Below are 24,485 nucleotides of genomic sequence, written 5' to 3' on the forward strand. Positions count from 1 at the left end.
GTCCACTGGAATTCAAAGACACATATCTTTTAGCTTTTGAGGAATTAAAACATATATAGGTATACTAGCTGATGCCCCGGCGTTGCACGGGTATTTAATTATAGCAATAACACAGTGAATGGATTGAAATAAAGATACTTTATAGAGGTGAATGAAATTATTTTTTTACAGCTTTATAAAAAGTACAATAATCAAATTATAATGTGAAATATTTGACAAAATGAATACAATACAACTAACACAAAACTTGATTATAAACAACATTTTTAGTTTCACCTCCAGGAGCAAGAACATATAAATTCTTGGGTGAACCCACCCTTCATCAAGCAACATAGAGTTGTCCATGGGAAAAACAGGGGGAACTTAAATCCACTCCACAGTATGTAATAGTCTGTCCCTGTGATTTGTTGATTGTGATAGAGAAAGCAAGTCTCACTGGAATTTGCAATCTCTTAAACTGAAAAGGAAGCTCTGTTGGAATAAGTGGCATCCAAAAGTTTCAGTATTGATTTAAACAACTCAATATGTGGAAACTCAGGTTGAAAAGAAACTCCATGCAGTTTGTTCCCGGTTCAGAATGGAACCTGTGTTCCTAGTTCAGCATATGTGAGTACTCATGTAATGTAATAACATTATGAACTGGGGTGCATGAAGGAAACAGTTACAAACACAGTAAGAACATACAAACTCTATATGTATGGTGTCCGTGGTAGAATAGAAACGATGTCCCTATTGGTTATAGTGTCATAGAAAGTGTTTTATAGTTGGAATTACTGTGAGAATGGCAGCTTTTTATATTTTTTCCATTGACATGAATGGGTGAAATCTGATTTTCTGTGTGTAGCTCCGCCCACGTGTGCAGGTGGGCCGCGAAACCCCCAGAACATATCACCCCAGGTAGTGAGGGATCTGCATACCAAGTTTTGTTCAAATCGGTCAAGCCGGTTTTGAATTACTGTGAGAATGGCAGGTTTTTACATTTTTTCCATTGACATGAATGGGTGAAATAAGATTTTCTGTTTGTAGCTCAGCCCACGTGTGCAGGTGGGCAGCGAGACCCCCAGAACATATCACCCCAGGTAGTGAGGGATCTGCATACCAAGTTACGTTCAAATCGGTCAAGTCATTTTTGCATTACTGTGAGAATGGCAGCTTTTTACATTTTTTCCATTGATATGAATGGGTGAAATCCGATTTTATGTTTGTAGCTCCGCCCACGTGTGCAGGTGGGCCGCGAGACCCCCAGAACATATCACCCCAGGTAGTGAGGGATCTGCATACCAAGTTTCGTTCAAATCGGTCAAGCCGTTTTTGAATTACTGTGAAAATGGCAGCTTTTTACATTTTTTCCATTGACATGAATGGGTGAAATGTGATTTTCTGTTTGTAGCTCCGCCCACGTGTGCAGGTGGGCTGCGAGACCCCCAGAACATATCACCCCAGGTAGTGAGGGATCTGCATACCAAGTTTCATTCAAATCGGTCAAGCCGTTTTTGAATTACTGTGAGAATGGCAGCTTTTTACATTTTTTCCATTGACATGAATGGGTGAAATCTGATTTTCTGTTTGTAGCTCCGCCCACGTGTGCAGGTGGGCCGCGAGACCCCCAGAACATATCACCCCAGGTAGTGAGGGATCTGCATACCAAGTTTCGTTCAAATCGGTCAAGCCGTTTTTGCGTGATCGCGGCACATACACACACACATACACACACACATACATACACACATACATACCTCCGATTTTATATATATATAGATAGATTATTATTACCTAGATCTACATGAAGCAGAGCAAGTGTAAAGGATACAGAGATGGGTTTGTTGGCAATTTTGAGTGCAAGAAGTAGTTGATTACTGAATACATCAAGCCTTCTTTATCTCAATGCATTTATCTATTTTGAAATGATCTTACGTATATCGATATACAATCAGTTTAGATTTGATATTTCATAATATTCTGTTGCTTAATAAAACAAAGAAGATTCTCTAGGTATTTTTTAAAAAAATTGTTTCAGGGTATCTTCCTCTATCTCTACCTTATTTTTTTAGAAGGTGACTCAGGTTCAGGAGCCATGGTATGCATCCTATGTTGTGCATTTACTATGACCATAGAAATTAGTCCTAAGGTCATAATTTGATTCTTTTGTAGTTTAGCTGTTAGATTTATTTTCCAATATTTATTGCAAAAGAGTCTTAAACAAGATATTGGCCATTATTAACTCAGTGAGTTATAAGCCTTGTGGCTAATGTACTGTAGATATGAAGCAACTGTAATAAAGATCTTTCTCTCTTTACAGTGTTCAAGAGCAGTTGCACATGCAGAGTTTCTGAAAACAAACTGGAGGAAGCTCTCTTGCATCAAGAAGCGTGGCAAGAATGTTGTGCTGGGGAAATGCCTCCTTTGGGCAGCTGGGATTGGGAGGGATTGATGAAGAAATTGTAATAGAACCCAGGAGATGTGATTTTTTCCGTGATAAGAAGGTGCGGGATGTGGGGTGCGGCTACAGACATACTGTTTTTGTCTTGGAGGATGGGGCTGTTTATACCTGTGGATGCAATGATCTAGGCCAACTAGGGCATGAAAAGGGTCGAAAGAAACCAGGTGAGTAAATTAAATTATCTTTTTTGTTTCCAAATGTTTGAAAGTTCTTTTTGTGCTTTCACATAAATCACTAATTTTATAATATATGTCTGCATCTTAACTTTTAACCAAAGCTAAATAATCCCAACATTCTGGACTGCAACTGCTTTTCCTCTCTGGCAAATTTTTTTGTGAATTTCTCAGGTTCTCAAGAAATAATCCCTTTCTAGATGGACACTGTGGCCCGGATTCTGTATAGGACAACCGTCTGGGTGTCCTATACAGAATCGTAACAAAACCCTCCCAAAGTAAACCTGATTTTGTAACTGACGTCCATGTTGCAGACGCTGGTTACAGAATCGGGTTTGTTTAGACGCGGCCGCTATACTTAATCGCGGCAAGGGATCTCCATGGGGGGTCCGGCAGGAGGGGCTGGGTACCCTCCTGCCGGCAATCTTCAGGGGGACGGGTTCTGTTGGCAGGAGGGGTTGGGCACCCTCCTGCCGCGATCATCGGAGGTGGGGCCTACTGGCAGGAAGGGTTGAGCACCTTCCTGCCGACGATCGTGGGTTTTGTCGGCAGGAGGGGTTGGGCACCCTCCTGCCGCGAATGTCGGGGGGTGGGAGGGGGTTGGGGAGATTGGCAGCCGTAGCTGAGGCTGCTATACTAATCATGGCGGGGAGATCCTTGCTGTGATAAAATATAGCGGCCGCTACATGCTAGCCTACATTGTAAGCGTCTCCCGCTCTGCTAGGGAGACGCGTAGAGCCACCTAGGTTCGCCTAAGGCTACCGCCTAGCTTTAGGCGAGCTTAGGCGGGCTTATGGGCCTCCCTAGGCTCCCGGAGGCACCTTCAATATAGGCGGCCTGCCTGGGGAGCATTTTTTTTTTTTTTTTTTAGAAAATGTGCCTCCCGATTGGCTGATTAGACAGCTGTAGGACACCTACAGCTGCCTACAATCGGGACGCACTTTGCAGAATCGAGGCCTAAGTAAATGAATTACAGAATAGTTTGAACAGTATTATGAATGTGTTGCACCCATAGCTCTTCTTTTAAAATGAAGGTAGAGAGTTTTTTTTAAATTTAATTAATGGGCCAAAAATTGCAGAGCATATAATAGTAAAACTTGAAGTGCTATATCATTTTCAGAATTTCAGGCAACATTGAAATCTCTCAGAGCTGGATCTGCTCCGGGTAGTGATGGATTCACAGTGGTGTTTTTTAAATTGTTTCAAACTATTTTATTACCTCATCTTTTTAAAATGTACCAATCGCAGCTGACGAAAGGTCAGATATTAGGTACTATGGCAGAAGCCTGAACTATAGTTTTGCAGAAACCAAACAAAGATCCCATGTTGGTTTCAAATTACAAGCCTATTTCTTTAATTAACGTAGATGGGAAAATTTTAGCTCAATTATTGGCATTGAGGTTAGCCAAGGCTCTCCTTTATATTATTGGAATGCACCAAACGTTTTGTTGCTAAAAGACATTCTGCAAATAACATCAGATTGGCATTTCACATGCTAAATTTGGCAAAAACAATGGATGATCCTGCCTTCTCTGTTTCTTTGGATGCTGAGAAGGCCTTTGATCATGTAGAGTGGACATTTATGTATCAAGCAATGGATCGGTTTGGAATTGGATCAAATGATTCAAAGTTTATATAGTTCCCCTTCTGCCAGATTATATAGAAACAATACATTTTCTGAACGTTTCTGTCTGCAGAGGGGAGTTAGACAAGGATGTCCCCTATCTCCTTTGCTTTTTGATATTGTTTTGGAACCCTTGTTGTTGGCTATACAACAGGCAAAGGAGATGCAGGGAATTCTGTATGCGGGTCGTGATTATAAAGTCTCGGTCTATGCAGATGATATTTTGTTTCATTTGAAGAATCCTGAATCAACCATACCTCATTTACTGGAATTGATTGATCGATTTGGCAAATTTTCTGGTTATAAAATAAATTGGAGCAAATCAGAGGTTCTTCCATTAAATGTGCATTAAAGGCTTATTTGATCCATTCCCATTCCTTTAGAAAGAAGAGGGTATAAAATATTTGGGTATCATGATTCAAAAAACATTGGCAGACACAATGACAGTAAATGAAAAATCTTTATTGTTGAAAGTTAAAGAAATGTGTGAGCATTGGAACCCATTACATCTTTCTTGATGGGGGAGAGTCCAAACCATTAAAATGATGATCTTGCCTATGTTCTGTTACCAAATAAGTATGTTGCCAGTTTATTTTCAAAGTTCCTTTTATAAAAAACTGAATGGGATTCTTACAAAATTTCTTTGGCTGGGTAAAACTACTAGAATCGTCTTGGTATTGTTGCAAAAGTCTCAATCGGCGGGAGGGGTAGATTTTCCAAATTTTTATAGGTATCATCGAGCCTTTATAGTGTGTCAGGGTATGTATTGGATCCTTCCTGAGCTCATGGAGAATCTACCAGATTTGTTGATACTGGAAAGTCATCTCTTGGCCCCATTACGTCTTAGCCATATTTTGAGTATCAAGCTTTCTCAAATATACAAGGACAATAGTATTCTTTGGAATACATTAAAATTTATCAACACCTTAGCTCCTACTCCAATATAACAATCCACATGTCAATCCCTAAGGCTAAACTCCAAGATACAAATCAGCAAGTCTAAAATCCTCTGGAAACATTGACTAAAGGCAGGCATACGTACTTTAGATGATGTTATTTCAAACGGGAAAATGGTAAATTTACTACAATTGCAACAATCATTTGGCATATCAGTATCTCAAGGATTTAAATGGTTGCAGTTGAAACAGACTATTCAGAAAGGGTTCCCTGAATGGCGCAACTTAAAAAATCAGTATTGCTTGCCGGGCCTATGTTTCCAGACAGTTTTGCAAGGGCACCAGGCTGCCCAGTGGTATAAATTGATATCTGAACATTTGAATAAAAAAACCTAAAACAAGCCTAATAGACATTTGGAGCATTGAGATAAAGCAGCAGATTTCTGCAACTCAATGGCCATAGATTTGGACTTGGAGGATGAGATGTACAGCGTCAGCATCTATGAGACAAACTTGTTTTTTTCTGTTATATAGAATTTTTTGGACCCCAGTTCGTTTGCAGAAGTTAGTTCAAAATCTAATAGATTCTGGCACTGTCATCTTGATGTAGGGACACTGGATCACTTGTTGTTTTATTGTCCTCTGATACTTAATTTTTGGAAATCAATATGGGGCCAAATTAATATGATACTGGAAACATTGATTCCATTGTCTTATGATGTGGTCATATGTGGGACATTGTTGAAAGTCAAAAATCCAATAGATGGTTATAAAAGCAGACTTCTTATGATCATAACAGGGGTTGCCATGCAAATGATCACCAGAAATTGGAAGGCCTGGGACAGACTAAATTTTTCCTTTTGGTGGGAAACGCTCTGTTTATATTACAGATATGAAAAAATGTATGTAGAGCAAATGGGAAATAACAAATTTAAAAAAAAATATGGAGCCCAGTAGAGAAATTTGTGAAACAAAAAACTGACTAATTAATGAACCTTTGATTCCTTGATGATCCTTACACACATCCAGAGAGGGGGGAGAGGAGGGGGGGGGAGATAAAAATAGTTTGTTTAATATTTGTCTACAGATAAGTGCTGATATGTGTATATTCTGATTGTATATTTGCTTGCGCTTGTATAAATTTTTTAAAAAGGAATAAAGATTTTTTTAAAAATTGCTTATTTTTTCAGTGTGCCTAATTGGTTTTGCAGTGTTAACTGTTTCTGCAACTAATGGACCTCTTATACTATCTGATTAGAAGTATTTTCTATTAAGTGAGCACAGGAGTTTATCAGACTTTCCTACCTATAAGGCAGTGTTTTTCAACCGCTGTTCCGCGGCACACTAGTGTGCCGCGAGATGTTGCCTGGTGTGCTGCAGGGCCGCCATCAGGGCAGTACTACCAGTCCTGCATCCAGGGGCCCGGAGCTGACAGGGGGCCCGAGGCAGGGGCGCCAGTAGCTCGCCAAGGCAAAGTGAGTCGATCACCCAGGACTCACTTTGTCTTGGTGATCTAATCTATCGAGCCGATAAGTCTTCTTCTCCTCAACGTCAATTCTGCAGTCGGAGAGGAAGTTCGGGCCAGCCAATCGCTGCCTGGCTGGGCGGAACTTCCTCTCCGATTGCAGAATTGACGTCAGGGAGAGCATGCATCGGCGTCGGCTTTGGGGCCTGTTATCCATTGGTGGGTCCTGTTCCCCGATGGCAGCGGCAGTGGCAGTGGCTTGGGGAACGGCAGGGAGAAAGAAAGAAAGAAAGGGGCAGGCAGGGAAACAGAAGGAAAGAAGAGAAACAGAAAAAAAGAAAGAAAGGCCAGGGAGAGAGGAAGAAAAAGTTGGGGGAGGGAATGAGGTGTGGAGGAGAGAAAGCATACAGGCTGATAGAAGGGAAGAAAGATTGGATGCACAGTCAGAAGAAGAAAGTGCAACCAGAAATCACCAGACAAGGTAGGAAAAATGATTTTATTTTAAATTTAGCAAAGTGGAGGCAGTATTACCACAGTTTTCAAAGGAATTTGCCCAAATAACTTAATAGTTAACTGGGTAAATTCCCAGAGATGAAAACTTCCCTTCACTTACTATGCACAGTTCTGAATTTATATCTGCTGTCTATATTTTACAATATGGTCACCTTTTACTAAACCGCAATAGTGGTTTTTAGCGCAGGGAGCCTAAGAGCGTCAAGAGCAGCGCTGGGCATTCAGCGCAGCTCCCTGCGCTAAAAACTGCTATTGTGGTTTAATAAAAAGGATGGAGGGTATATTTGTCTATTTTTGTATGCTATAAAAACCAAATACAGAGAGAGACTGAGAGCTGTTGACGAAGAGCTACGTGTGTGTCTTTCTTCGATTCCAGCCAGAATATCAGCTTTGTGTTCAGCCAAACAGGCCCAGGTTTCGCACTGAATAAAGTATTTTATAATTTTTCACTATTCTGTTTACTTAATATTTCATAATAAAGTAATTATAAAATACTTTCTTTGTGTTTATTTGATTCCTATTCAAGAGAATTACTTTATATATAGTCAATATAGGCACAGAGTTAAATTTTTTAACATTTTCTAATGGTGGTGTGCCTCGTGATTTTTTTCATGAAACAAGTGTGCCTTTGCCCAAAAAAGGTTGAAAAACACTGCTATAAGGTATTCTGTGCAGTGACTTCTATAGGACAGTGTGTACTTTTTGTTACATACATATTTAAGCAACAGTGTAACAAGTTTTGTGTGCAGGGTCTGAAGTAATCCTCCTTCCTGGCTGCAACCCCAATTCATATGGACACTGAAAGTGCATAACCTTTGGGTGACACAGATTAAAACATCCTATAAAGCAACCACATAGTTTGAGACCCCAAACATGGGATTTGTGACCCCATTTGGGGCCATGATCAATAGTTCTAGGCAGCTTAAGTGTAGAGTACAGATTAGCAACCAACTAAAGAGTTCATCAGAGAGAAGTCAACTGTGCGTATATATATTTTATCTCATGAGGAATTGCAATTTCTGATTATCTTTTAGACTAGTTTATTATTTTTTTTTAATATATTTTTTATTGAAAATGGTCGGTGGCACATACAGCAGAATGCAGAAATAACAACCATTAAGAATACACAAACGATCTTGTATTTCTGCTAAGTTGAAGACTTGTGTTTCTCTGCTGGCCTTTTCTTGTATTTTTCGGTTGTCTTTCTTCCGCTGGAGGGGTAGAGCAACTGTTTGATACTAGTTTTGCTGTTGTTGGTATTCATTTTTGTAGACCAGTTTGCATTTAGTTGCATTTAGGTACTTACCTGAGAAATATTAGCTACTGTGGTTACTCAGAGGTATTAATTTGTGATATATGTAGCAAAACAAAGTTTTCAGGCCCCTCCAGAAAGTAAAAAAAAAAAAGTACCGAACTCGGAGAATGTTTTAGAAAATCTTATAAGAAAAACATGTTCTTAATGGTGACACCCACCTATAACAAAGTGGAGTGGTCAAAATCAACACACAAATGCTTTATAATATAGCCTTTAAAACCTTGAATAAAGCTAAAAAATGAGTTCAGATATACAGAACTCTGACTCCCCAAAATCTAAGTTCAGAAAAATTAACTTTAGCAGGCAAACATGTGGTCACCACAGAGCATCTTCCTGTACAATAAGGAAAAACTCTTCAGAAGTTAACACTAAGGGCTCCTTTTATCAAGCCGGGCCAGTGGTTTAACACACATAATAGTATTAGCTTTTCAGAAGGTGTTTGGCATGCTTTCCTCATAAAAGACTCCTTAGGGAAGTTTTAGAGAGACAGACAGGAGGCAAATTGCTTTTGTGGATTGCAAACTAACTGATAGGAAATGGATAACTGATCATTTTGTCCCATTTGCCAAGTGGAATAGGGTCGGTAGTGGAGCGTCCTAATATCTGCACAGTACTAGGTCATGTGCTATTTAGCATATTCATAAAAGATCTGGCATTAGGAATGATAAATAAGGTGATCAAAGTTGCAGATGACCCAAATTAATTTAAAGTTGTTAAAATGTCAGAGGTTTGTGAGGATTTGCAAAAAGATTTTGTGAGAATAGGAGGCTGGACATCTAAATAGATGAAATTTAATGTGAGAAAGTACAAAGTGATGCACTTAGGGACAAAGCCCTTACTATTGGTACAAAACGCTAGGATATGAGTTAGGAATCCTGGAGTCATAGTGGGTTGTATGTTGAAATTGTCAACTCTGTTGTGCCTGCTAAAAAGCAAATAGGGATTATTTGAAAAGGGAAGAGGAACAAAACTGACAATATTATGCCTCTGTGTAGGTCCCTGGTCACCTACATCTTGACAATTATGTGCAATACTAGTTGCCCCATCTCAAAAAGGATATAGTGGAACTAGAAAAGGCTTGAAATAGAGTGACAAAGATGAGAGAGACTAGTATCTTCTTTCTGAAGAAATGCTTGGAGAAAACACAACTAAGAGGGGCTATGATGATATAAGTTTATAAAATCATGAATAGGGTGAAATAGGGAGGAGCAGTTCTTCTTTTTCAAATAAAACAAAAACAAGAGGATACTCCGTGAAAATGACGAGCAAATTGTTGACCTTTATTTTCCCTCACAGAGTATATAATAAGCTGTAGAAACTGTTGCCAGAGGATGTAGTCAAGGCAACTAATACAGCAGGATTCAAAAGAGAGTTGGACAAGTTTCTGGAGGAAACATTTATAAATAGCCTTCTTAGGAGAGCAATTGATTTTCCTCAGAAATGAGCTATGAAGAATAGAGCTACTTTTTGAGATCTGCCAAATACTTGCGACCTATATTGCTCTTTCTGTTACATCTACTCTGGATTCTGTACATGTGGTGGTGATCAATCCATTCTCATGAACTGGACTTGCAGAAGTGAGACTACTTACAGCTTTGAGCACCTCCCATATGGCGGCAGAGCTTAGTGCACCCTCCAGTTTTTCTTCTGCAAGCGAACTGTGTAGAGGTGTTTCTAATCTGCTCTGCTTAGATTTTTTTTTTTCTTGCATTCAAAGTTCATGTTTCTGAAGCTTTGGTGCCCTGAGACCCCATTCTCAGGGATTCTCTGCCTGGGACAGGATGCAGGTTCCACTGAGCCGGACTGCAGCTCTGCATGGCAAGCCTTCTGGTGGACCTGGAGGGCCAGCTTGCTGTGTTTCTTCTGGACTAGGGGTCTGTTCCCCTGGGAGCCTGCTCGCCTTCTGAGTTTCTCAGTGGCTTGAGTGCAGACTGTAGGCACCCTGAATAAGAATCCTTGGGGTATCGGGGCACTGGCTACATATTTACCCACACCCCTGTTGTGCTTTGAGGTTCCCTGGGGGTAGAGCCCAGTATTGGTTCAGCTAGCAGCCCGAAGATTCCTTGATTTGGTGAGTCACTGTAAGTGTCTAAGGCAGAAAGTCCTTTCCACTTTTTCAGCTGCATTGAATAAAGCTGTAGGCGGCACCAGCAGAGAACTGTAAGTACAGCCCCATTCATTCCTATGGGAGAATAGGGAGGGTCTGAAAATCCAAATTTTGAGGGTTTCTGGGGTTAGGGTTCAGATCTCCCACTTTAAAAACCCCTTTTGAACTTTTCAAAAAGTCTCCATGGGCTGTTTTTGGCGTGATTTTACTGACAGTGGCCATCTTTGATTTCAAACAGTCTTTTATTCAAAAACTATACAGAACCATGTCAACGGCCTTGCTAAAATCCAAGTAGCTTACACCAGATTCTAAAAGCTTCTCTCTGCCTCAAAACCTTTCAATTTTGCTCCCAATCAATTGGGATGGACTACTCAGGGGGTGAGGACGTGAATTCATGTAAAATTTGTGCTGAGTTTCTGGCAGAAGAGGGTCCTTCTACCGTGTACCGCAACATAAGCGAGGGAGGGGCAGAACCCTTGGCCTTAGCCTCATCCTTGTCCTCCAGGGCTTTTGAACTGCTATGGGTCTGTCACATGGGCAGAAAATACCACCCAGGACTCTTTTCTCATGGCAACGCAAAGCAGAGGCATGTGGTATCTGGGGACCCTGCGAAAGCCCAACTGGAGGACTTGCAGGCTTTATTTACTTCCCCTGCACCAGGCTTCTCCCAGTAATTTGTGAATTTCATGTGGAGAGACTTTCTGACTCATCCAGGACTCATCTATACAAGGTAAGTCCTGATCTTATAAAATTGATTTTAAAGAAAGAGATATAAATTACATTACATTAGGGATTCTATTCCGCCATTACCTTACAGTTCAAAGCGGATGAAGGATGTAAACATGGGAAGCATATGCACATATAGATGCTTGTGTAGTGGGTGGAAATTCTTGGTACTGGTTTTCAGTAGGGAAGTACTTGGAAGTATTGTAGCCTTTATAGTATTGTCTGTTTAAAATATGTGAGAAGTGGATCCAGACAGGACTTCCTCCCCCCCCCCAGTTCCATTCCATTGAAATGGAATAGAGTAGCAGGAAATTGTGTAGCATAGTTAATTACCATGTCTTTTCCCAGTTGAAACAGGAAATCCAAAGTTCATTTTCCTACTGTAGGAAACAATGGGAGCAAATAAGAAGTGGACCCGATTACGGTAACTTTTCAAAATGATTGGGGGTGCTAAACCCAGTAGAAATTACACCTCCTTGGACATAGTCATGCAGTTTGCTCAATATTGGGGTGCTCAAGCACCTACTGAGCTGGCTCCCAATGACCTGAGCCCTGGAGGTACACTGGAACATATCACTAGAGAAGTGGTTCTTAACCAGTGTGTCAACAAGAGAGGGAGGCATCTCATTAAAATTTGATAATACAATATCAGCAAGAAGCCTTTTGTGCAATTTCTAATAAATTTATTAACAATCAAGCTTTTTAAAATTACATACATTTATAAATACCATTTATATAACCACACCGTGCACGTAAATAAATTCACATATTCCTTATAAAACTCAAAGGAGAAATTCAAGAAAAAAGAAAATCCCCAATGAAATAGAAAACCCAGAGTGTATTTAAGTTCTTTCAACCACTGCTCCTTTCATTTTACCACTACCAGTTCTCTAATGTCTCATGGACAGAAAGCCAATGCCTGAAGGCTGGTGAGAGTACAAAGCAGGAAGCTAGGTACTTGAAAATATCGCCCTAATTCAGCTTCCCCCCACTTTGTGATCACAGCTGCCACCAGGCCAAGCAGGAAATGCAGTTGTGTTTCCCCTCCCACCAGCAACCAGCAGCACTGTATCCTGAACCTGAATTGTCACCAGCCCAGGCTGGAAATGCTCCAACCTGCAATCTTGACAGTGGCTAGAATTGCTACTGCTACCATGGCCCAGAAATGTGAGGTGTTGCTCCCTCTCCTGTGGCCACAGTCATAGCAGTTGCTGGCTGCAGAGATGATGTCTGAATATCCCCCTACCCCTTAATTCTTTCATTTGTGCTCCTTCTGATAACTCTGACTATTAGATAGAAAAAGTGAATTTTAACAGGAGGACTGGCAGAATGCTGAAAGGGGGAAAAGAGAAAGAATAAGCATTGGGTGGGGGCACACCACTGGTAATAATCTTTTCCTTAGAGTGATCTCCATTGATCACTACTCTCTGTCGCCTTCCACTCAACCAGTTCTTGACCCAGCCCGTCACTTTGGAACCCATCCCAGGGGCACTCAGTTTTATTTATTAGACATCTGTGTGGAACACTGTCAAAGGCTTTGCTAAAATCTAAATACACCACATCTAGCGCACTCCCTCTATCCAATTTTCTGGTCAGCCAGTCAAAGAGATTGATAAGATTTGTCTGATAAGACCTACCTCTAATCCATGTTGCCTCTGGTCCTGTAATCTACCGGATTCCAGAAACTTCATCATTCTCTGTTTTAAAAGTGTTTCCATTAATTTGCTTACCACAGAAGTCAGACTTACCAACCTGTAATTCCCTACTTCTTCCTTACTTCCACTTTTGTGGCGAGAGACCACATCACCCTTTCTCCAGTCCTCTGGTACTACTCCTGACTAGAGATTCAATGAAAAGGTCAGTCAGCGGATCCACCAGAATTTGCCTAAGTTCCTTCAGCACCCTCGGATGTACACCATCAGGCCCCATCGCTTTGTCTAGCTTTATTGTAGCTAGCTCCTCACAAACACAACCTTCTGAAAATTGATCAGGGTCTACCCCTCCATCCTTATTCACGTTTGTTTTCTGCAGTCCAGCTCCCAATGCTTCAGCCATGAGCACAGAACAGAAATATTTGTTAAGCAATTCAGCCTTTCTTAGGTTCTACATAATTCTCCCCTTCACCTTTGAGTCTCACTTCTTCCTATCACTAATATATCTAAAAAATGTTTTGTCTCCCCGTTGTATCGTGTCAGCTGTTTTTTCTTCCATTTGCATCTTTGCTTTCCTGACTACATGACCAGCCTCTCTTAACTTTTCCAGATATTTTTGCTGTTTCAGCGAACTGCATCCCATGACACACTAGTATCTGAAGCTTGATGTTGTACCCAACCTCTGCTATTTGGTCCTTTTTTTTTTTTATAGCTGCATTTTGATGTTTAAGTTACTCCAAAGGCTGCTCTGATAATGCATCTGGTGAGAAATATTGTAGGGTCTCCTCTTTATTGCATAGTTAAGTATTGTTGTTGTTTTTTTTTTAATCATCCTTGGTGAACAGAAGCATGAAAGGAAATGGCATCTTTTGTGTAACAAATCTCAGCCCACTTCTGTGTTTTAAAGTAGTTGTTGCTTTGTCATGGAAAAGTAGCAGATTATATCATACAGGTTCCATGTGAAAGTAGAACATCCCTTGGCTTTGTGGAGAGCTGCTTCCTTGAGCTTTTAACTTTGGAAGTAAGTAATATCTTTCGATGAGTTCACCCGGACCTTTCTCACAGTTTGGTGTGCTCTGACCAATTCAATCGGCAGTCACCAGTCTAGATATTCTAGTGCTTTCAGGTATCCTGCGAAATTGCAAATTACAGCAGTAACTTTGGTTTTCAAGATCTTCCATACTGGTGTCTTTTTGAACGTGAGAGAGGACCACACCCCTCATGAGACCCCCAAGACACTGGCCTAAGAAACTAGGCCTCATAGACATAACAGGTTAAACTACAAAATGGATTCTACAGACTTCATCTCTGATACAAGAACAACATGAACTATGAACAAGGACGCAGACAGCTGAGACAGCTGCTGTGGAAAAATTCCAAGAAAAAAAACACTGGTCTCAAAAATAAGTGACTACAGCAGGTCAGCATGACCTGCCCTGAACAGATAGTTGCAGGGCGGAGGTTGGAAATAATTCATATGACCTAAGAACATAATAAGCTAAAGGAAATAACAATATCCAAGAAATCCAAAGCAAGCATGGCTACTGAGAAGGGAGGGACTGATGTTTAGATGGCCTAGGGCAGGGGTAGGCAATTCCAGTCCTGGAGAGCTGGAGTCAGGTCAGGTTTTCAGGATATCCACAATAAATATGCTAAAGATAGATTTGCATCTCAAGGAGGCAGTGCATATAAATCCATCTCATACATATCCATTATGGATATCCTGAAACCTTACCTGGCTCCAGCTCTTGAGGACCGAAATTGCCTACCCATGGCCTAGGAAAAAGCACCAAAAACACCATGTCATGGGAGACAGGGGAAGTCATTTGTGACACCACCCAAAGTCTTGGAATGTCCCAAAGTTACCTGACATGACGACCAATTAGCTAATTAACAATTTGAAAATGTATCAACCAAACAGACTGACTATCTGCCAATCAAAGTAACCATGTAATATCTTATAAAAAATCAAGGTTCATGTATCCAAGCCAGAGTGTGAGGGTCATTTTCAGACAAGCTAGCCTCTGAACTGACCTTTTCATTCGGCACTTTGCTGTATAATCATTTTTGATACCTGATCTTGTAAGCTGACCTTATGCTTTATTAATTAAACATTTATTTTGATGCAGCCTAAGTGTTGTTGTTGAGTTGTTATTACTAAAGGTACAGAAAAGGTGAGCAGCTGCCTTTAAACGGCAAGGCCATCTTTCCCATTCTGTGCATAAGAATAAAGAATAGCCTTACTGGGTCAGACCAATGGTCCATTGAGCCCAGTAGCCCATTCTCATGGTGGCCAATCCAGGTCCCTAGTACCTGGCCCAAACCCAATGAGTAGCAATATTCCATGCTAATGATCCAGGGCAAGCAGTGGCTTCCCCCATATCATTCTCAATAACAGACTATGGACTTTTCCTCCAGGAAATTGACCAAACCTTTCTTAAAACCAGCTACACTATCCTCTCTTATCACAATCTCTTGCAATGCGTTCCAGAGCTTAACTATTCTCTAAGTGAAAAAAATATTTCCTCCTATTGGTTTAAAAAAAGTATTTCTCTGTAACTTCGAGTGTCCCCTAGTCTTTGTAATTTTTGATGGAGTGAAAAATCGATCCACTTGTACCCATTCTACTCCACTCAGGATTTTATAGACTTCAAGCATATCTCTCCTCAGCCATCTCTTTTCTAAGCTGAAGAGCCCTAACCTTTTTAGTCTTTCCTCATAGGAGAGGTGTTCCATCCCCTTTATCATCTTGGTCACTCTTCTTCGAACCTTTTCTAGTGCCGCTGTATTTTTCTTGAGATAAGGAGACCAGAATTGAATGCAATACTCTAGGTGAGGTTGCACCGTGGAGTGATACAGGGGCCTTATAACATTCTTCGTCTTGTTAACCATCCCTTTTTTAAATAATTCCTAGCTTCTAGTTTGCTTTTTTGGCCGTCCCCACACATTGGGCGGAAGGTTTCATCGTATTGTCTACAATGAAACTGAGATCCATTTCTTGGGTGCTAACCCCCAAGCTGGATCCTAGCAACCGGTAGCTGTGATTTGGGTTATTCTTCCCTATGTGCATTTTTTGCATTTGTCCAGATTAAATTTCATCTTCCATTTAGACATCCAGTCTTCCAATTTCTAAGGTCTGCCTGCAATTTTTCATAATCTGCATGCATTTTAACAACTTTGAACAGTTTAGTGTCATCTGCAAATTTTAATCAGCTTACTTGTCATTCCAATTTCCAGATCATTGATAAATAAGTTAACTAGCACCGATCCTAGTACAGATACCTACGGATACTCCACTGTTTACTATCCTCCATTGAGAAAAATGACTATTTAACTCTACCGTCTGTTTGGTAACGAGAGAGGTTTCTTCTGACGCAGTATTTTGTGAAACAAGGATTTGCAATGACTCTTGTTGAGATTTCTATTGGATTATGGGTGGTCTGCATAAAGGTGAACTTTCATAGAGCGTACCCTTTTGTATTACAATCGTCGTTTTGAGTAGCAACGGATGGACTTTGGAGAACTGCACAACTAATTTGAAGTTAAGTACATTTGGATGATGATTGTTCTATGGTTCTGCTGCAGCACCCAGTTATGATTTGATAACCTCTTTAAGTGTTTTTGATAATATTTTTGTGCTGGGTGGTCTTTACGAGCTAGTTTATAGTGCCTGTTTTTTTGGTCAGAGATTTTTTCTTCCCTAGTGTGAGGGCAGTTGATTTGTTTCCAGAGCAGACTTATGATTAAAAAATAGACTCTTTCAGTGGAGTTGTGTACTTTAGAGTAGTGTTTCTCAACCTTTTCAAGCCAAGTACCCCCTAAGCCCAACAAATATCAACTGAGTACCCCTGCCCAAGCTCTGCCCCAGACCCATTCAAACTCTACCCCAGACCCGCCCAAACTCCACCCCATAATAGTACTGATTTTAATGCAATTTATTCCATCCAATTTTTCATATACACACAATATAATCTTATTAATACATAATGGTAACCACAAAATTATAAAAACACAAAGCATACTGTACGCAGAGAAAATGTTAATTATCATTTATATTCGGGGTTTTTCAAAGAGGTCAAGGCAGGTGACTTTAAAATATGCAATGTCACCTTAGTAACAACTACAGAAAAATAAGCAAATATAGTGCAAAATATAGACAGCAGATATAAATGCTCAAAACTGACACATTTTGATCACTAAGTTGAAAATAAAATCATTTTTCCTATCTTTTCTTGTCTGATGATTTCATGAGTCTCTGGTTGCACTTCCTTCTGACTGTGCATCCTTTCTTTCTTCATTCCCTGAACCTTCTCTCAGACGTCAGAATTGACGTTGGGGTGTGGGGGAGTAAGGCTTCTGGGCTGATGACGTGCAATCGCTGCACACGCCTAGCCCTTTCCTTCCCGGAGTTGCGGCAGGGGATAATTAAATGGAGCTGACAGGGGGTGGCAGGGAGGAATCAGCAGTCAACACTGCTTTAGAGCACTGATCCTTTTGGATTTTGAGGTCCACTTTATAGTCTTGATTTAGCTCGACTGACCACTTGACACAAAGAGCTGTGAGACATGGTGTTTTTATTTTTTATATTTTTTACTGCTTTGTAAACCACTTTGATATGAATTCGAGAAAGGCAGTATAGTAAATAAAATAGACAATCATTCTCTTTCTCTTATATAAAATTGCTCTTCAGCATCTGTTGGGTTGGAAAAAATTACAAGTGAGGAAACGTGGAGCCAAGGTGTGTATACACACACACACCTGTGGTTCATTTTTCGTTGTAAGTTCTACTGTGAAACCTAGTGACTGAATTGTATGTTTCTTCTTGTTTCTATGTACTGTGACAACTAGGGACACAGCCATGTAGTTTGCTTCTGGTTGTTTATGTGCACAGCCTCCCAGTGAAGGAGATGGCACAACAATAGCTGTTGCCTTTCTGTAACAGTACCCTATAACGTTAATGTTAAATATATCTTTCCTTACCTTCCTGGTAAATCAGTCCAGATCAGTAGGTTATACTTCCCAACCAGCAGGTGGAGGTAGAGAACACTGACATTCAGTGATGTCAGATCCACCCAATAAGGATTGGGGCAGACATGAAAGCTCCAGTATTTATTTACCTCTAGCAGATGACTCTAGATTAGTGTAGCAGCAGGATTTAAGAAGGCTCCTAGAAGTCTGGGCTGCAATCCTTGCCTCAGGCTGAGGGGTCCATTGGGGTCTGCTCTCAGGATTGGCCTACAAACCTTTCTCTGATTGAGTTATGGGGGGAGGAGGGAGATAGTGAATTCTGTGGGTCACCACAGGTTTGTGGACCTCTGATGACTGCTGCAGCTAGGGCAGGGTCTCCACTTATCCCTCCCTTGCTCTCTCTCTTCTCCCTGCCTTAGTTTGAATTCTTCCCTAGGCTTTGATCTCCGAACCAAAACCCCTGCTGACTCCCAACTTCCTCTTCTCCCTATCCAAGGTCAACACCCAATAGCTTTTGCTCTTTCCGTCCAAGTTTTCTCCTCCTTTCTCTGTTTCTCTCTCTTTTTTGCCTCTAATAAACCCCCATTCTTTCTCTCTAATTTCAGCAAGTTCTCCAGCTTGTTTCTCTTCTTTTCTTTGTACCTCACAATGATCTATTTCACTCTCCATCCCCTTGGCAAGACTCCTAGTGCTTTTTAACTCCTCCTGGCATATACTACCAGCTTGCTTGTTTTTTCTTCCTGGTTGATCTTCTGACTTTCTTTATTCTGGTTCTCTGTAACCTCTACCTTTCTTTCCCCCCCCCCCATCCTAAGCTGATCATATACAAGAGAAGACATAGAACAGCAGTACTCTGGGCTGAATTCCTCTCTACTGCATGAAACCCAACTCTTTTGAATGGTGGGTGCTATGTGATGCCCCACATGGTTTAAATCAGCAGTCAGACTTTAGGTGGACGAGGAGAATGATACAGGCCAGTGTTCATCTACTTTCTTCCACCTCATTATAAGAGGTGGAGGAGAGCAGATGCACATTGCCCTGTATCATCATCCTCTTCCACCTAAAGCCTAACTGCTGATTTGTACCACATGTGACACCACTTAGCACCCACCATGATTGGGGAGGATGTATAGATGGGTAGAGCCAACATAATCTGGCAACAGTTTCCTGGTTCCTGTGGCATATTCTTTGTAAGGGGTGGGAGAATGTTCTTCAAATTTTGTATTGTACAGTTGTGGAGAATTCTAGGAATAGATAAGAGCACTGGTTTCGTACTAGTGGGATAACTAATAAAACAGGGATTAACATGTTAAGTGAAATATCACATCTTGCACCATTCATGTATCCCCAGGCACAGGAATTAGATTTACTTGAAGTATAAACTGTCACAAGTAGAGAAATTTTAAGAACATTTAAGGAGGCTTGTCATGGTCTTGACAACAAATATTTACCACCATATTGGTTTTCTTTTTTCTTGTTTATAGGACATGTTGGTGCTCTGGATGCTCAAAATATTGTAGCAGTGTCGTGTGGTGAAGCCCACACATTGGCATTAAATGATAAAGGGCAGGTGTTTTCCTGGGGTCTTGCTACAGATGGACAGCTTGGTCTCCCAGGGTCTGAGGACCTTATCAGAGTGCCCAGGTAATCTGTGACTAAAGGAAGTCTTACCAATTTTAACAGTATCTTAATTTTAGTATCTGGGGAAGGCAATGGCAAACCACCCCATCAATAGTCTGCCAAGAAACGTCACAAATGGTGCTCTCCATAAGTTGTTCACAAGTTGGCACTTTTATTCAGGTACACCCAGGACAGTTGTGTGTCTCTTTACTAAGGCCAATGTAGCATACTTGGGAATTAGCAGAGGTTCTGTCCTTATGTATTGTGCCCTTTCTCCTGACTGCCAAGATGGTGCTGTTCTGCCATTTAAAGAACAGTTGAAAAATGTAAACCAAAGGAACTGAATGCAAACATTTCAATATTTTTTTTTAATATATACCGCTTATGTCCTAGCGGTTGACGCTGAATAATAATCGAGTACTCTAGTATTTCCCCTATCTGTCCCAGTGGGCTCATAATCTTAACTGTGGTACCTGGGGCAGTGGAGGGTTAAGTGACTTGCCCAGGATCACAGGAAGCAGCACTAGGATCAAACTCACAACCTTAGGTACTGAGGCAGCTGCTCTAATCACTAGGCCACTCCTTCACTCCAATATGAAATAACTTCTCTTTTTGTTGAGACAGATTGATCACTATTAAGATAAAGGCTTCTTATTGTTTTATATGTTAAAACCCCTCATTAGAACCACCTTAGAAAATTTAAATGTCATATGACAAGAGGTCAAATCAAAATCTATATTGTAGGCTATTCCAGACTGGACTCTAGCATACTTATTTCAAATTCAACACCAGTCAAACAATCCTCATAAGAAATAACATAAATTCTTAACAATCCTCAGAGGGTTTAGAATGTCCCATAGGTTCTAATGATAATAATCACCGGACCCAATCGTCATAGGATCAGTAATTTATGTATTGTTTATATTAAATATTTTTTATATTTTTATCTTAAATTATTCATCAATCAAGTTTTACTTAGCTTTATAGTTACTTCACTCGAATTGGGAGCGCCTCTACCGACATGTACATGTTTCAAAAGGTCTTTTCATCAGGGTTGAGGCTCCTGTAATTAATCTAGCAAGAAACAGGATAAAAGTAGAATATTAGTTCACTCCAAACCTCACTAAAACTGCATATATAATTATATATATTGATTATATAGACATAAACCTAATCAGAACCTTCCAGTTTAGAATTAAACAGTATATAAAAAAAGCCTTACTATCGTGTTTGTTTAGCAGCCGCTCCTCTCCATAGAGTATCATGGTTTTCAACAGCGTCTGATGTCAGATCTGGTTTATATAGCTGGTGAAAACCGGATCCCATAAGAAATACCATATTAAATGTTTTCTTATTGACATCCAGTCTATTTCTTCATTTAGACCATTTGGAACCAAAGTTTTTAACAAATATATCCATTTTTGTTCTTTTATATTTAAAGCTTTTTTATAATTTCCCCCCGTGTCTATCACTCTCCATTTTATGTCCTGCCAAGTATGATTCATCTGTTTCCAGTGGCTAACTATCGGAGCAGTATCAGTTTCTGTATTTACCCTAGATTTATGTTCATTAAGGCGTATTTTTACTGATCTAAAGGTCCTACCTACATATACTTTTGTACATGGACATTGTATAATGTATATTACATTCATTATATCATAAGTAGTTGTTTGTTTAGAATCAAACACTTCTCCCGTTTGTGGATGGGTCCATTTATTTCCCACTAAAGTGTGGGAACACCATTGACAATGTCCACATGCTTGGTGGTCACCACTAGAATGTAAATAATGAGGACTATGTAAAATTTCCCCTATATTGCGATGCCTCTGGAATGCAAAAAGTGGTCATTCAGGCATATCTTGCATAAGCTGTATAGCATGCCAATGTTTTAAAATTATTTGTTTTATTTTCATAGAAAGGTTTGTGAATTTCTGCACATAAATAATTTCAGGTTCAGAATCTGATGACTGACTTTTATCTTGTAAAAGGAGATCCCGATTGGCATATTTAGCTCTTAAATAAGCTTTTTTTATTACTATGTTTGGATAGTCCCGTTGAGAAAATTTTTGCCATAATCTTTTTGCTTGGATTTTAAAGTCTTGCACAGAAGAACATAGTCGGCGAATTCTTAAAAACTGACTTATAGGGAGATTCGCTTTTAAATTCTGAGGGTGGAAACTATGATAATATAAAAAGCTTGCACGGTCCATTTTTTTTACAAAATAAAGATGTTTGAATAATATTATTTATTTTCAGGATATGAATATCTAAATAGTCTATTGTATTTTGGTTCATTGTCGCTGTGAACTTTAATTGTGGATCTATTGTATTCAGCCAGTTGATAAAACTATCCAATTCCGCTTTTGAAGCTGACCAGACAAAAAAGATGTCATCTAAAAATCTCTAGAAACCTCAAAACTTTGTGAAACACACTAAATCCTTATAAAATAAGCTAAAGCACAAGACAAGCTGTGAGCGCTTGAGATCCTTAAAGAATTTCTCCATTATATCCAGTTTGGATTTTTGTCTTGTGCTTTAGCTTATTTTATAAGGATCTAAAAATCTCTGCAATATTTTAACATGCTGAAACAAAGTACTTAAATAAATATAATGTTCTTCCACGTCAGTGACATAAATTGTGGCTATTGATGGGGCCATAGAGACCCCCATTGCGATCCCATGAGTCTGTAGAAAATATTCATTCTCAAACATGAAGTAATTTCTTTTCAAAACCATAATAGTTAAAGTTAATAAAAAAGCAGGATTTAATCTTGGTATCCATATTTGTGTCCGAAAAATATTCTCTAAAATGTTAAGTACCTTATTTACTGGGATCATTGTGTATAGGGACATAATGTCCAATGTCACTAACCAATCTTCGTCATTAATGTTATTCATATTTCCTAAGATGTTTAGCATGTGAGAAGAATCCCTTACAAAGGAGACTGTTTGTTTTTTAAGCTATTTTTTGAAGATAAATATCTATGAATTTCGAGTGAAGTAACTATAAAGCTAAGTAAAACTTGATTGATGAATAATCTATATATATAAAATCGGAGGTATGTGTGTATGTATGTGTGTGTGTATGTGCCGCGATCACGCAAAAACAGCTTGACCGATTTGAACGAAACTTGGTATGCAGATCCCTCACTACCTGGGGTGATATGTTCTGGGGGTCTCGCGGCCCACCTGCACACGTGGGCGGAGCTACAAACAGAAAATCAGATTTCACCCATTCATGTCAATGGAAAAAATGTAAAAAGCTGCCAACGCAAAAACGGCTTGCCCGATTTGAACGAAACTTGGTATGCAGATCCCTCACTACCTGGGTTGATATGTTCAGGGGGTCTCGTGGCCCACCTGCACACGTAGGCGGAGCTACAAACAGAAAATCAGATTTCACCCATTCATGTCAATGGAAAAATGTAAAAAGCTGCCAACGCAAAAACGGCTTGCCCGATTTGAACGAAACTTGGTATGCAGATCCCTCACTACCTGGGGTGATATGTTCTGGGGGTCTCGCGGCCCACCTGCACACGTGGGCGGAGCTACAAACAGAAAATCAGATTTCACCCATTCAAGTCAATGGAAAAAATGTAAAAAGCTGTGGGACCGATTTGAACGAAAATTGGTATGCAGATCCCTCACTACCTGGGGTGATATGTTCTGGGGGTCTCGCGGCCCACCTGCACACGTGGGCGGAGCTACAAACAGACAATCAGATTTCACCCATTCAAGTCAATGGAAAAAATGTAAAAAGCTGTGGGACCGATTTAAACGAAACTTGCTATGCAGATCCCTCACTACCTGGGGTGATATGTTCTGGGGGTCTCGCGGCCCACCTGCACACGTGGGCGGAGCTACAAACAGAAAATCAGATTTCACCCATTCATGTCAATGGAAAAAATGTAAAAAGCTGCCAACGCAAAAACGGCTTGCCCGATTTGAACGAAACTTGGTATGCAGATCCCTCACTACCTGGGTTGATATGTTCAGGGGGTCTCGTGGCCCACCTGCACACGTAGGCGGAGCTACAAACAGAAAATCAGATTTCACCCATTCATGTCAATGGAAAAAATGTAAAAAGCTGCCAACGCAAAAACGGCTTGCCCGATTTGAACGAAACTTGGTATGCAGATCCCTCACTACCTGGGGTGATATGTTCTGGGGGTCTCGCGGCCCACCTGCACACGTGGGCGGAGCTACAAACAGAAAATCAGATTTCACCCATTCAAGTCAATGGAAAAAATGTAAAAAGCTGTGGGACCGATTTGAACGAAAATTGGTATGCAGATCCCTCACTACCTGGGGTGATATGTTCTGGGGGTCTCGCGGCCCACCTGCACACGTGGGCGGAGCTACAAACAGAAAATCAGATTTCACCCATTCAAGTCAATGGAAAAAATGTAAAAAGCTGTGGGACCGATTTGAACAAAAATTGGTATGCAGATCCCTCACTACCTGGGGTGATATGTTCAGGGGGTCTCGCGGCCCACCTGCACACGTGGGCGGAGCTACAAACAGAAAATCAGATTTCACCCATTCAAGTCAATGGAAAAAATGTAAAAAGCTGTGGGACCGATTTGAACGAAACTTGGTATGCAGATCCCTCACTACCTGGGGTGATATGTTCTGGGGGTCTCGCGGCCCACCTGCACACGTAGGCGGAGCTACAAACAGAAAATCAGATTTCACCCATTCAAGTCAATGGAAAAAATGTAAAAAGCTGTGGGACCGATTTGAACAAAAATTGGTATGCAGATCCCTCACTACCTGCGGTGATATGTTCTGGGGGTCTCGCGGCCCACCTGCACACGTGGGCGGAGCTACAAACAGAAAATCAGATTTCACCCATTCATGTCAATGGAAAAAATGTAAAAAGCTGCCAACGCAAAAACGGCTTGCCCGATTTGAACGAAACTTGGTATGCAGATCCCTCACTACCTGGGTTGATATGTTCAGGGGGTCTCGTGGCCCACCTGCACA

The 24,485-nt window shown here is 40.5% G+C and overlaps 1 protein-coding gene across 3 annotated transcripts in view; it reads left to right on the plus strand.

Moving 5' to 3' along the window:
- HERC4 (HECT and RLD domain containing E3 ubiquitin protein ligase 4) overlaps nt 1-24,485 on the plus strand; it is a 230,565-nt gene that overhangs the window by 23,401 nt on the left and 182,679 nt on the right. For 2 of the 3 annotated variants that reach the window (XR_004539287.1, XM_033942822.1), the window contains exons 3-4: nt 2,300-2,604; nt 19,364-19,523. The exons of the other annotated variant lie outside the window; for it this stretch is intronic. Coding sequence is in view for 1 of the 2 variants with exons in the window: in XM_033942822.1 (XP_033798713.1) it covers nt 2,379-2,604; nt 19,364-19,523 (386 nt within the window). In the remaining variant the exon portion in view is untranslated. The remainder of the gene's footprint in view (nt 1-2,299; nt 2,605-19,363; nt 19,524-24,485) is intronic. 3 annotated transcript variants of the gene reach the window in all.

Source organism: Geotrypetes seraphini, chromosome 4, assembly GCF_902459505.1.
Source record: "Geotrypetes seraphini chromosome 4, aGeoSer1.1, whole genome shotgun sequence".
Lineage (NCBI taxonomy): Eukaryota > Metazoa > Chordata > Amphibia > Gymnophiona > Dermophiidae > Geotrypetes > Geotrypetes seraphini.